The sequence below is a fragment of the Amphibalanus amphitrite genome, unplaced genomic scaffold (genome assembly GCF_019059575.1).
Source record: "Amphibalanus amphitrite isolate SeventyFive unplaced genomic scaffold, NRLGWU_Aamphi_draft 001832F_arrow, whole genome shotgun sequence".
NCBI classification, from domain to species: domain Eukaryota; kingdom Metazoa; phylum Arthropoda; class Thecostraca; order Balanomorpha; family Balanidae; genus Amphibalanus; species Amphibalanus amphitrite.
The window spans coordinates 21,502-34,179 of NW_024883325.1; the positions used below are offsets into that span (position 1 = coordinate 21,502).

General features: G+C 47.3%; 1 protein-coding gene across 1 annotated transcript in view; it reads right to left on the reverse strand.

Annotated features, from left to right (window-relative positions):
• Nucleotides 1-275: 275 nt before the first annotated feature.
• The window catches only part of LOC122375399 (transcription factor SUM-1-like), a 29,692-nt gene continuing 17,289 nt past the window's right edge, over nt 276-12,678 (reverse strand). The window contains exon 4 of the mRNA XM_043354755.1: nt 276-974. Within this exon, the coding sequence (XP_043210690.1) occupies nt 838-974 (137 nt within the window). The 3' untranslated portion in view covers nt 276-837. The remainder of the gene's footprint in view (nt 975-12,678) is intronic.

The following is a 12,678-nucleotide window of genomic DNA, read 5'->3' on the forward strand; positions in this document are numbered from 1 at the left end:
ATTACACATATAACAATTCTGTACACAACACGCATTTTGCATCGCTCGCACATCTGAGAGCGAGAAAAGCGGGTAGGGGTCAACGCACACGGAACAATGAAACGATCTATTCACAGTATTGCAAGTGTAGAACTTCACTTCAACATGAACCAACCTGCCATCTTATGACCGAAGACTATCCGGTGCTACTGACTGGGCACCGAGAAAAGACCCATTCGCTCATATTCTACATAACGTTATTTAACGTTATGTAGAACATGAGCGAATGACGTTACATAACGTTATTTAACGTTATTTAACGTTAAAACGTTATTTGACGTTTTCTTTGTTTGGCTATCTGGCAGCAACATTCACCCAGCATATTCAAGATGTATTTAAAGCAGGTTCTTCATTGCATCGCTAGGTACCGAATACCTGAACTAGTCTAGGACGAATATTTTAATAAATAATTGAAACAACTGGTTTTCTAGCGCCTCTTTAGTCTTTGGTGAGGACAGATCAACAAAGCAGTACAATCTAACAAGGCACAAATAGGCACTTTTCACTCAAGCTCGTTATGAAAACGTGAGTATCAACTATCAAGTGTTCTCAACCCACTCCCACTCAAAATCCTCGTCAACTCTGCCTCCACACAACATTCCCCCAATCTTTCGGCGACCAGCGCCATTGTCCTAGTCCTTCCAGCAGCACCTTCCACTAGATCACACTGTGAGTTCTCCGTGTTCGTCGTGTGGTTCACGTCGTGCACGGTCCTGTGCACTGTTCCGTGCACGCTCCTGTCACGCCGTGCACTGTCCCGCGTGCACGGTGCAGTGTGCACAGTTCGATCGGCCGCCACTAGGGCGCGCTGTCGGTCGCCTGTTGAATGGCGGTGGTGGAGGTAGGAGATATGCTCTGGACGATCATGGAGAGACAGTCCAAGCTGGAGGTGGAGGTGGCAGTTCCAGCTGCCGACGCCTGCTCCACGCCGCCACCTGAAACATAGGAGAGCGGCGGTTAGTGCTGGGGTCACGGTCATAGGTCTGGGCCAGGACGGGTCACATGCCTGGGTCGGGTCAGGTCACAAGGACGTGTGTCACGCCACTGTACGGATTACAGAAACTACCCTTTTGTCGCTCCTTATTTTAATACTAGGACATTTTATGCCACGCTTTTTATTTCAATTGCTGATCTACAGCATGAATGCGGCCGTTGCTCTTATGTAACCGACATTCTACTATACCGGAAAAGAAACAATAATTGACAATTGTTTGTTTTAACGTAGCCTTTCCAGACGTGCTTTTTCTTTGATCTCACTAAGCTGACACATATCCATAAAACACCCCGTCAATGTTGAGAGCTCGGAGAGGCGGCCGAAGCCATAGAGCTGGCTCTGGGAGCCCTCGGGGTGTCAGAACAAAGTCATGTTTCCGGCCAGATTCAGGCGGATCCGCGACGTTTTTATTCGCAGCCGGGAACAGCCCGGGCCGTATTTAACTCATGACCGGAAACTGGGCGGTGCTCGTCAGACGGCGCGGCAGCCGCCGTCACGCCGCCAATCTGGGCTGAATGACAGGCTAAGTATCTCACTGGAAGCGTGACTAATTTAATGGAATGTGACTTAGCTAGCACAGAGGGCGTCTGCTCAGAGATTGGCTTCAGACAGAAAGAGTTACCAAAGAGGGACATTCTCACTTCCAGAATGACGTTCTCAATGGTCTGCCTGTTGTCTCTTTTTTTAAATCTGACAGATCAAAAGTCATTTGATTTATCCCAAGTAATTTGTGCATTACTTTCCCGCCGCGGAGAGGCCGTCGGGCGATCTCTGATGTCCGGGAAGGCCCAGCCGACCGGCTCAGTGGCCAACAATCACTGGCCCCCGGTAAATGTTACAACAGCACGGCCCACCCGGGTGGCGGCTCCGGCTCAAAGGCGGCCGCGGCTGCTGTCACAGCGCAGCCGGCAGCTGTCTCAGCGGCTGGCCAGCTGCCGCCGCATTCCAAGGTCACCTGCAGCTGTCGGGCGTCGTCGGCACGGCCAGCAGCCGCAAGTGGGCCGCGGCCTGTCGTGTCAGGGTTACGTCAGAATCGGACGGCCATTGTTCGGGCGTCAGAGCCGAACCGTGTCGAACCGCGACAGCGCGATGGTTTTCGGGCGTTTACACGTCACGGTACTCGAGTGATCGACAGAGGAGTAGCCTTTGGGCAGCCCAGCTGGGCAGAATCCAGCGGCTAGGTCACTCGGGCCGGGTAATTTAGGAACAATAGGCCAGGTTCTGAGCGAGCGAGAAGTATGACAGGGCTTCATGGGCATGCAAACGATTGGAAAGAACGAAGGAGCTTATTTTAGGGACGTATGGTTTCAAAAAGAAGCTGACCTTTAATTGTTTCATTATTTTCCGACTCACAATGTCCAGAAATGAGAAAGCCGAAGAATGCACCCTGGCCCCTCCACTCATTCTCCCTCAGTCTTCTGCAAACTGAGTCATGAGCCAATTCGCACTCCTTTAGCTCCCCATCCTCACCCCACACCTCCAAATCCCTCGGCACCCTCCCCTGGGGCGGAGCGGCGGGTCTCCTCGCGCCGCCGCCGTCGCGTCGGTCGGCCGCGCGCGTCGGAAGGGGCGCGTCGGAGCCGACGGCAGGGGGCCGACGGCGGCGCCGCTCACAGGGCCAGATGTCCGCTCTCCGCCGGCGCATTCCCGCCGCGCCGATAATTTGTCTTAGCAATGAACCGCGCCGGGCCCGCCGCGAAGACGCGCTACAAAGATTTATTGACGCGGCGTTCGTGCGGACGAGCTGTGGACGCGTCGTCGCCGGAAGGAGGAGCGTGTCGCGCGTCGTCGCCACCGTCGCTGCTCGGCACGCGCGCGCCGCCGGTCAGCCGGGAAGGGCTCAAAGTGCGCCAAATATGCCGCCGGCGCAGCGAGAGGTCCAGAGCCACGTGACAGAGTGCCGGTCACTGCTGACGGCTGCAGCAGAGCAACCGGGCATATTTGAACGGCCGGTGCCAAAGAGCGGATACATAAATTTCCAACTGAGGTGCTTTAGAGCTGAGCTGAGTGAGTGGAGTCATAGGTCGCCCATTAGACGTGTATTCGACAGGATGGAACCGAGCGTTCACATCCTGACAGTATGTGTGGAATTGCAAGGAGGTGAATCAGAATTATGAAGCTGGTCAGAAGCGCGACACATGAATAAGGTAATCAATTTCATTAATTTGTATTTACATTTGTGCTTTCTTGTGAAAAATTGTTAGATCGCCGAGAATTATAAAGTTTTCATTGCAGTTGTCTTCCATTGCCTTTGATTTATCGTTCAGTTGACGAGTACTGTCCTGTAGCTACAAATGAAAAATGAAATGTAGTGCTGTGAAATCCAACCCGTTCCGGGTGCTTGAGTTAATTGAGCCACCCAGCTCGGTGACACCACATTTGTCTCGGAGCTGTTGGGCGCTGACAAGCATGGAATGCCGCTCCCTCCAGCAGACTCGTAAACAAGACACCATGACGCGCCGGTGTAAGAAGGAGAAGAGGCGTCACTTTGTCAGATAAATAGTCCGATGACAAACATCAACACAACTGAGTGCACTGCCATTAGCTGCTGCTTAATCAGCGAATGCAGACAATTAAGAGGGTCATCGTGCTTCTTAACATGGTTGCTGATTATTTTCAGATATCATATGGAAGCATTGCACGTAAAATCAACGAAATGAATGTTTAAGGCAAAATTAGCTGAATGTTTAGGGAAACGAATATTTAATGTGTTGAAAATGCATGAATACTTTTATTTGGAGAAATATTAGTGGTTATAGCTCCATAGGTGGAGAATTGTGCTGGACTGGGGGTGCTCGAGCTCTCCCAATGCCACGCCGGCTTGGTTTTGGAGCCGCAACAGACGGCGGAGGCCAAGGTCACCGATATAGGGCGGCGGCGGATTTGCTGCGCCCGAGCACCCCCAGTTCGGCGCAAATCTCCACCTATCGTCATAGCTCTTAGCATCTTCGTTTGTTAAAATGTGATATTTTTCATCTACTCGCGTCATCTATTCGCGTCAATTCGGAACTTCAACCACCCGCCGTAAGATCTTTGTGCAAGCTTGCTACCGTTTTGATTCGTCTCTCTAGCTGCCGAACTCTTACCCTGACCTCTTGCACTGATAACCCGTCGTTACTCCCAGCAACGAATGCCTCTCTTTGCGGCACACGGCGACGCCAGACGCGTCGTGATCGTCGCCGAGACGCCAGATGCGCCAAAATCGCCTCCCGATGAGCCGGCTGACGGCGGCGGCGGGTCCTCTCCCCCGGAGATGTTTGCTTTGCAATTGCAGCCAATCGAGGCGCGATTTACTTAAAACAACATGATTGATTAGTCATAGAGGCGCCGGCAACTCGATAAAGATGATGAAGCGGAGTCGGAATGGCTGAAGACGGCGAGTGGGGTGGTGCGTGGGTGTTGTGACGCCGCCGTCGCGACGAGTGGAGGGCCCCGTGGGACTGAGGTTGTGCAGAGTGCAGTGTGCAGCCATTGAGATGGAGGAAAAGGGGAGGGGCGACGGTGTGGAGCGGCACAGAACAGTAGCCAGTAGGAAAAGGCGATGAGGGTGTTTTGTTCAATTAGCCGTTGACTTCGATATCCTGAATCGATTCTATGCGGAACACATTTTTTTTTGCATTTGAGTAGGAAGATTTTAGCGCCATTTTGTTGGCTAGGTATTCAGGCAGTCCATTGGTTGAGGTCTGTGGTTGGGCAACAGTTCGCAGGTGACCTCACTTTTAGAATGTATGTGTTTTAACTGAGGTCATTGTAGATGGAACGACTATAAAGCTCAGGCCGTTGAAAAATTGTGTGGGAGCGTTCACACAAAAATGTCGCACTTTTTTGCAGCAGGCAACGGGCGCGGCTTTGTGATGTATCCAACAAACATTGAACGTCAAACAGTGAAATAAATGACTCCGCTCGCCATGGAATGAGGAGCTATTTCGGCTCATTTATTACCAATGCTTTGATCTAAGCTTGTTTGAATTGTGAGACATCAGACATTCTTCCTGTAACGAGCTCTTGCTATGACTCACTAACAAACTCGGTCCCTGAGATCAAGAAATTATGACATTTTGAAACAAACTTAACGAAATGTACACATTTTTTTTAGATATTACAGAAGCGTGAATTTCCGTGCTTCAAAATCCAGATGTAAAATACAACAGACCCAATCTCTTACATCCTGGGAGAGAACATGAAAGCCACATCCGCCGATGGACCGTTCCCAGAGGGAGGGACAGCGTTAGTAGGCCAAACTCCGTCACCCGAGTCGGAAGCGCGGCACGGCCATAGCCGCGGTCGGAACCCGCCAATGGGCTCAGTGATGGCCCGCGACTTCGGTGCCAGCTAACAGCTTTCAAATGCCACCACCCGCTCATCCCAAACGTCAATTAGAGGCCGGGAGCGCCTATGAAAAACAGCCGCTCTCGAGCGCCGCTCGCGACGCTGTCGGCCGTCGCGGACGACGCGCCGTCGACGGTGGCCGCCGAGCTGGCAGCGCACGCCGACGGCGGGTCGTCGCGGAGTCGCGTCTCTCGGGGCCGCGTCGGGCGTCGGCCAGGCTCGGTACGGACTCTTACCGACGGCACTTACACACACGGGGCTGTCTAATGGCGCTGAGGCTGGGCGTCCGCTCCGAGATGGCTATGGCTCGAATGGCTCCGTCAAATTGAGTGGCAGACGCGTACGGCGTCCGTTTGAGCTGCAGTTTGTTTGGTCTGCACTGCGTGAGCGCATGGAAGCAACACTCTCGTCTATAGTGAGAGACAGTGCTTATTTTTCGTCTTCTGAAAGGTTTGCTCTAGCTCTTTGTCCAGGACTCTAAACGTCGTTGATGCGTTCAATTCGCCGGATATTGTGACAGTCTAGCTACAGTTATGATAGGACTAGCATATGTATCTCTGCTCTCGCAAGCACGAGAGGCAAACAGCGTGTTTCTAAATCGTATTCTTTCTTTGACTCACAAATTTCTGCATAAAAGCGGTTTGATGGCCTCAGAACCATAATGTTTTTTATACTTTCCAAGTTAAGGTTTAGAAATAGAAATCAGGTAAATTCGATAGGCTTTGACCCTTGCCATCTGTTGCGGTCACAAAGCCAAGGCGGTGTTGAATTGTAAGAGCCGGGGCATCCACAGGCCAGAACAATCTCCAGCTGTACGCAAGCTAACGTCTGTCAAGACAGCCTCAGATTCAGATTCACTTTCAGAATCACATTCGGACCCCCTTAGATTTTCATAAAAACTGGTCCATGGGTACAGTTTTGGACGCTGATTCCAATGGTGAAGTCTGTTTTTCGCCACATATTATACTTTGGCCCCTAGAGGCATTCAAAGTTTTTTTGGGGCGAAGGGGGACCCCCTTAGATTTTCATAAAAACTGGTCCATGGGTACAGCTTTGGACGCTGATTCCAAAGGTAAAGTCTGTTTTTTCGCCACATATTATACTTTGGCCCCTAGAGGCATTCAAAGTTTTTTGGGGGAAGGGGGACCCCCTTAGATTTTCATAAAAACTGGTCCATGGGTACAGTTTTGGACGCTGATTCCAATGGTGAAGTCTGTTTTTCGCCACATATTATGCTTTGGCCCCTAGAGGCATTCAAAGTTTTTTTTGGGCGAAGGGGGACCCCCTTAGATTTTCATCAAAACTGGTCCATGGGTACAGTTTTGGACGCTGATTCCAATGGTGAAGTCTGTTTTTCGCCACATATTATACTTTGGCCCCTAGAGGCATTCAAAGTTTTTTTTGGGCGAAGGGGGACCCCCTTAGATTTTCATTAAAACTGGTCCATGGGTACAGTTTTGGACGCTGATTCCAATGGTGAAGTCTGTTTTTCGCCACATATTATACTTTGGCCCCTAGAGGCATTCAAAGTTTTTTTTTGGGCGAAGGGGGACCCCCTTAGATTTTCATTAAAACTGGTCCATGGGTACAGTTTTGGACGCTGATTCCAACAATTAAGTCTGTTTTTCGCCACATATTATACTTTGGCCCCTAGAGGCATTCAAAGTTTTTTGGGGGAAGGGGGACCCCCTTAGATTTTCATGAAAACTGGTCCATGGGTACAGTTTTGGACGCTGATTCCAATTGTGAAGTCTGTTTTTCGCCACATATTATACTTTGGCCCCTAGAGGCATTCAAAGTTTTTTTTGGGCGAAGGGGGACCCCCTTAGATTTTCATAAAAACTGGTCCATGGGTACAGTTTTGGACGCTGATTCCAATGGTGAAGTCTGTTTTTCGCCACATATTATACTTTGGCCCCTAGAGGCATTCAAAGTTTATCAGGGGAAGGGGACCCCCTTAGATTTTCATAAAAACTGGTTCATGTGTACAGTTTTGGACGCTGATTCCAATGGTGAAGTCTGTTTTTCGCCACATATTATACTTTGGCCCCTAGAGGCATTCAAAGTTTTTTTTGGGCTAAGGGGGACCCCCTTAGATTTTCATTAAAGGGACACTCCCACCTTAACATTAGTTTTGAGCTGAGATAGCCAAATTGGTGGCCATGGCCTGCAAATACCGGTTTGGGCACTCACAACATCGAAAAATGCTTTAATTCGAAGATATGGAATTTCAAACTTGCAGTTTTCGGATTCTAAGGGGCTAATGCATTGGAATGCCCCCTTAGAATTTGTGACGTCAGCGGAGATCTAACGATTTTTAAATCTTAGACTAAAACCATCGTTAACACGTGGTGGTATACGCTGCTTTGCGCGCAACGTCTGCCGCACTTTAAGGCTGCCACATTATTGCTTCCAAATAAAGTCGCTAGTAACAGGGGAGATCCCAAAAAGTAAACAAAAGTAAAAGCCTAATATCTTGAAAACCAGTGAATATTTTTCGGTGAAATTTGGTAGATATTCGTTTTCCCTCTTTCTGAACCAAGAGACATCACTTTCATGCCAAATCATTAAATTTTTTGAAGGTGGGAGGGTCCCTTTAAAACTGGTCCATGGGTACAGTTTTGGACGCTGATTCCAACGGTGAAGTCTGTTTTTCGCCACATATTATACTTTGGCCCCTAGAGGCATTCAAAGTTTTTTGGGGAAGGGGGACCCCCTTAGATTTTCATAAAAACTGGTCCATGGGTACAGTTTTGGACGCTGATTCCAATGGTGAAGTCTGTTTTTTCGCCACATATTATACTTTGGCCCCTAGAGGCATTCAAAGTTTTTTTTTGGGCAAAGGGGGACCCCCTTAGATTTTCATAAAAACTGGTCCATGGGTACAGTTTTGGACGCTGATTCCAATGGTGAAGTCTGTTTTTCGCCACATATTATACTTTGGCCCCTAGAGGCATTCAAAGTTTTTTTGGGGCGAAGGGGGACCCCCTTAGATTTTCATAAAAACTGGTCCATGTGTACAGTTTTGGACGCTGATTCCAACGGTGAAGTCTGTTTTTCGCCACATATTATACTTTGGCCCCTAGAGGCATTCAAAGTTTTTTGGGGAAGGGAGACCCCCGTAGATTTTCATAAAAACTGGTCCATGGGTACAGTTTTGGACGCTGATTCCAATGGTGAAGTCTGTTTTTCGCCACATATTATACTTTGCCCCTAGAGGCATTCAGATTCACTTTCAGAATCACATTCGGACCCCCTTAGATTTTCATAAAAAACTGGTCCATGGGTACAGTTTTGGACGCTGATTCCAATGGTGAAGTCTGTTTTTCGCCACATATTATACTTTGGCCCCTAGAGGCATTCAAAGTTTTTTTTGGCCGAAGGGGGACCCCCTTAGATTTTCATTAAAACTGGTCCATGGGTACAGTTTTGGACGCTGATTCCAACGGTGCAGTCTGTTTTTCGCCACATATTATACTTTGGCCCCTAGAGGCATTCAAAGTTTTTTGGGGAAGGGGGACCCCCTTATATTTTCATAAAAACTGGTCCATGGGTACAGTTTTGGACGCTGATTCCAATGGTGAAGTCTGTTTTTCACCACATATTATACTTTGGCCCCTAGAGGCATTCAAAGTTTTTTTTTGAGCGAAGGGGGGCCCCCTTAGATTTTCATAAAAACTGGTCCATGGGTACAGTTTTGGACGCTGATTCCAATGGTGAAGTCTGTTTTACGCCACATATTATACTTTGGCCCCTAGAGGCATTCAAAGTTTTTTTTTGGGCGTAGGGGACCCCCTTAGATTTTCATTAAAACTGGTCCATGGGTCCAGTTTTGGACGCTGATTCCCATGGTGAAGTCTGTTTTTCGCCACATATTACACTTTTCCCCTAGAGGCATTCAGATTCACTTTCAGAATCACATTCGGACCCCCTTAGATTTTCATAAAAACTGGTCCATGGGTACAGTTTTGGACGCTGATTCCAATGGTGAAGTCTGTTTTTCGCCACATATTATACTTTGGCCCCTAGAGGCATTCAAAGTTTTTTTTGGGCGAAGGGGGACCCCCTTAGATTTTCATAAAAACTGGTCCATGGGTACAGTTTTGGACGCTGATTCCAATGGTGAAGTCTGTTTTTCGCCACATATTATACTTTGGCCCCTAGAGGCATTCAAAGTTTTTTGGGGAAGGGGGACCCCCTTAGATTTTCATAAAAACTTGTCCATGTGTACAGTTTTGGACGCTGATTCCCATGGTGAAGTCTGTTTTTCGCCACATATTATACTTTGCCCCTAGAGGCATTCAGATTCACTTTCAGAATCACATTCGGACCCCCTTAGATTTTCATAAAAACTGGTCCATGGGTACAGTTTTGGACGCTGATTCCAATGGTGAGATCTGTTTTTCGCCACATGTTATACTTTGGACCCTAGAGGCATTCAAAGTTTTTTTAGGGGAAGGGGGACCCCCTTAGATTTTCATAAAAACTGGTTCATGTGTACAGTTTTGGACGCTGATTCCAATGGTGAAGTCTGTTTTTCGCCACATATTATACTTTGGCCCCTAGAGGCATTCAAAATTTTTTTGGGGGAAGGGGGACCCCTTAGATTTTCATAAAAACTAGTCCATGTGTACAGTTTTGGACGCTGATTCCAATGGTGAAGTCTGTTCTTCGCCACATATTATACTTTGGCCCCTAGAGGCATCCAAAGTTTTTTTTTTAAGGGGAAGGGAGACCCCCTTAGATTTTCATAAAAAAACTTGTCCATTGGTACAGTTTTGGACGCTGATTCCAATGGTGAAGTCTGTTTTTCGCCACATATTATACTTTGGCCCCTAGAGGCATTCAAAGTTTTTTTGGGGGGAAGGGGGACCCCTTACATTCGGACCCCCTTAGATTTTCATAAAAACTGGTCCATGGGTACAGTTTTGGACGCTGATTCCAATGGTGAAGTCTGTTCTTCGCCACATATTATACTTTGGCCCCTAGAGGCATTCAAAGTTTTTTTGGGGGAAGGGGGACCCCCTTAGATTTTCATAAAAACTGGTCCATGTGTACAATTTCGGACGCTGATTCCAATGGTGAAGTCTGTTTTTCGCCTAATATTATACTTTGGCCCCTAGAGGCATCCAAAGTTTTTTAAGGGGAAGGGGGACCCCCTTAGATTTTCATAAAAACTGGTCCATGGGTACAGTTTTGGACGTTGATTCCAATGGTGAAGTCTGTTTTTCGCCACATATTATACCTACTTTGGCCCCTAGAGGCATTCAATTTTTTTTGGGGGGGAAGGGGGACCCCCTTAGATTTTCATAAAAACTTATCTATGTGTACAGTTTTGGACGCTGATTCCAATGGTGAAGTCTGTTTTTCGCCACATATTATACTTTGGCCCCTAGAGGCATCCAAAGTTTTTTAAGGGGAAGGGGGACCCCCTTAGATTTCATAAAAACTGGTCCATGGGTACAGTTTTGGACGCTGATTCCAATGGTGAAGTCTGTTCTTCGCCACATATTTTTTTTGGCCCCTAGAGGCATCCAAAGTTTTTTAAGGGGAAGGAGGACCCCTTAGATTTTCATGAAAACTGGTCCATGGGTACAGTTTTGGACGCTGATTCCAATGGTGAAGTCTGTTTTTCGCCACATATTATACTTTGGCCCCTAGAGGCATTCAAAGTTTTTTTTGGGGGAAGGGGGACCCCCTTAGATTTTTATAAAAACCCAAAAAAAATTTGAATTCCTCTAGGGGCCAAAGTATAATATGTGGCGAAAAACAGACTTCACCATTGGAATCAGCGTCCAAAACTGTACCCATGGACCAGTTTTTATGAAAATCTAAGGGAGTCCCCCTTCGCCCCAAAAAAACTTTGAATGCCTCTAGGGGCCAAAGTATAATATGTGGCGAAAAACAGACTTCACCATTGGAATCAGCGTCCAAAACTGTACACATGGACCAGTTTTTATGAAAATCTAAGGGAGTCCGAATGTGATTCTGAAAGTGAATCTGAATGCCTCTAGGGGCAAAGTATAATATGTGGCGAAAAACAGACTTCTTCATTGGAATCAGCGTCCAAAACTGTACCCATGGACCAGTTTTTATGAAAATCTACGGGGGTCTCCCTTCCCCAAAAAACTTTGAATGCCTCTAGGGGCCAAAGTATAATATGTGGCGAAAAACAGACTTCACCGTTGGAATCAGACTCCAAAACTGTACACATGGACCAGTTTTTATGAAAATATAAGGGGGTCCCCCTTCCCCCAAAAAACTTTGAATGCCTCTAGGGGCCAAAGTATAATATGTGGCGAAAAACAGACTGCACCGTTGGAATCAGCGTCCAAAACTTTACCCATGGACCAGTTTTAATGAAAATCTAAGGGGGTTCCCCTTCGGCCAAAAAAAACTTTGAATGCCTCTAGGGGCCAAAGTATAATATGTGGCGAAAAACAGACTTCACCATTGGAATCAGCGTCCAAAACTGTACCCATGGACCAGTTTTTTATGAAAATCTAAGGGGGTCCGAATGTGATTCTGAAAGTGAATCTGAATGCCTCTAGGGGCAAAGTATAATATGTGGCGAAAAACAGACTTCACCATTGGAATCAGCGTCCAAAACTGTACCCATGGACCAGTTTTTATGAAAATCTACGGGGGTCTCCCTTCCCCAAAAAAACTTTGAATGCCTCTAGGGGCCAAAGTATAATATGTGGCGAAAAACAGACTTCACCGTTGGAATCAGCGTCCAAAACTGTACACATGGACCAGTTTTATGAAAATCTAAGGGGGTCCCCCTTCGCCCCAAAAAATTTTGAATGCCTCTAGGGGCCAAAGTATAATATGTGGCGAAAAACAGACTTCACCATTGGAATCAGCGTCCAAAACTGTACCCATGGACCAGTTTTTATGAAAATCTAAGGGGGTCCCCCTTTGCTCAAAAAAAACTTTGAATGCCTCTAGGGGCCAAAGTATAATATGTGGCGAAAAACAGACTTCACCATTGGAATCAGCGTCCAAAACTGTACACATGAACCAGTTTTTATGAAAATCTAAGGGGGTCCCCCTTCCCCTAAAAAAACTTTGAATGCCTCTAGGGGCCAAAGTATAATATGTGGCGAAAAACAGACTTCACCATTGGAATCAGCGTCCAAAACTGTACACATGGACCAGTTTTTATGAAAATCTAAGGGGGTCCCCCTTCCCCCAAAAACTTTGAATGCCTCTAGGGGCCAAAGTATAATATGTGGTGAAAAACAGACTTCACCGTTGGAATCAGCGTCCAAAACTGTACCCATGGACCAGTTTTAATGAAAATCTAAGGGGGT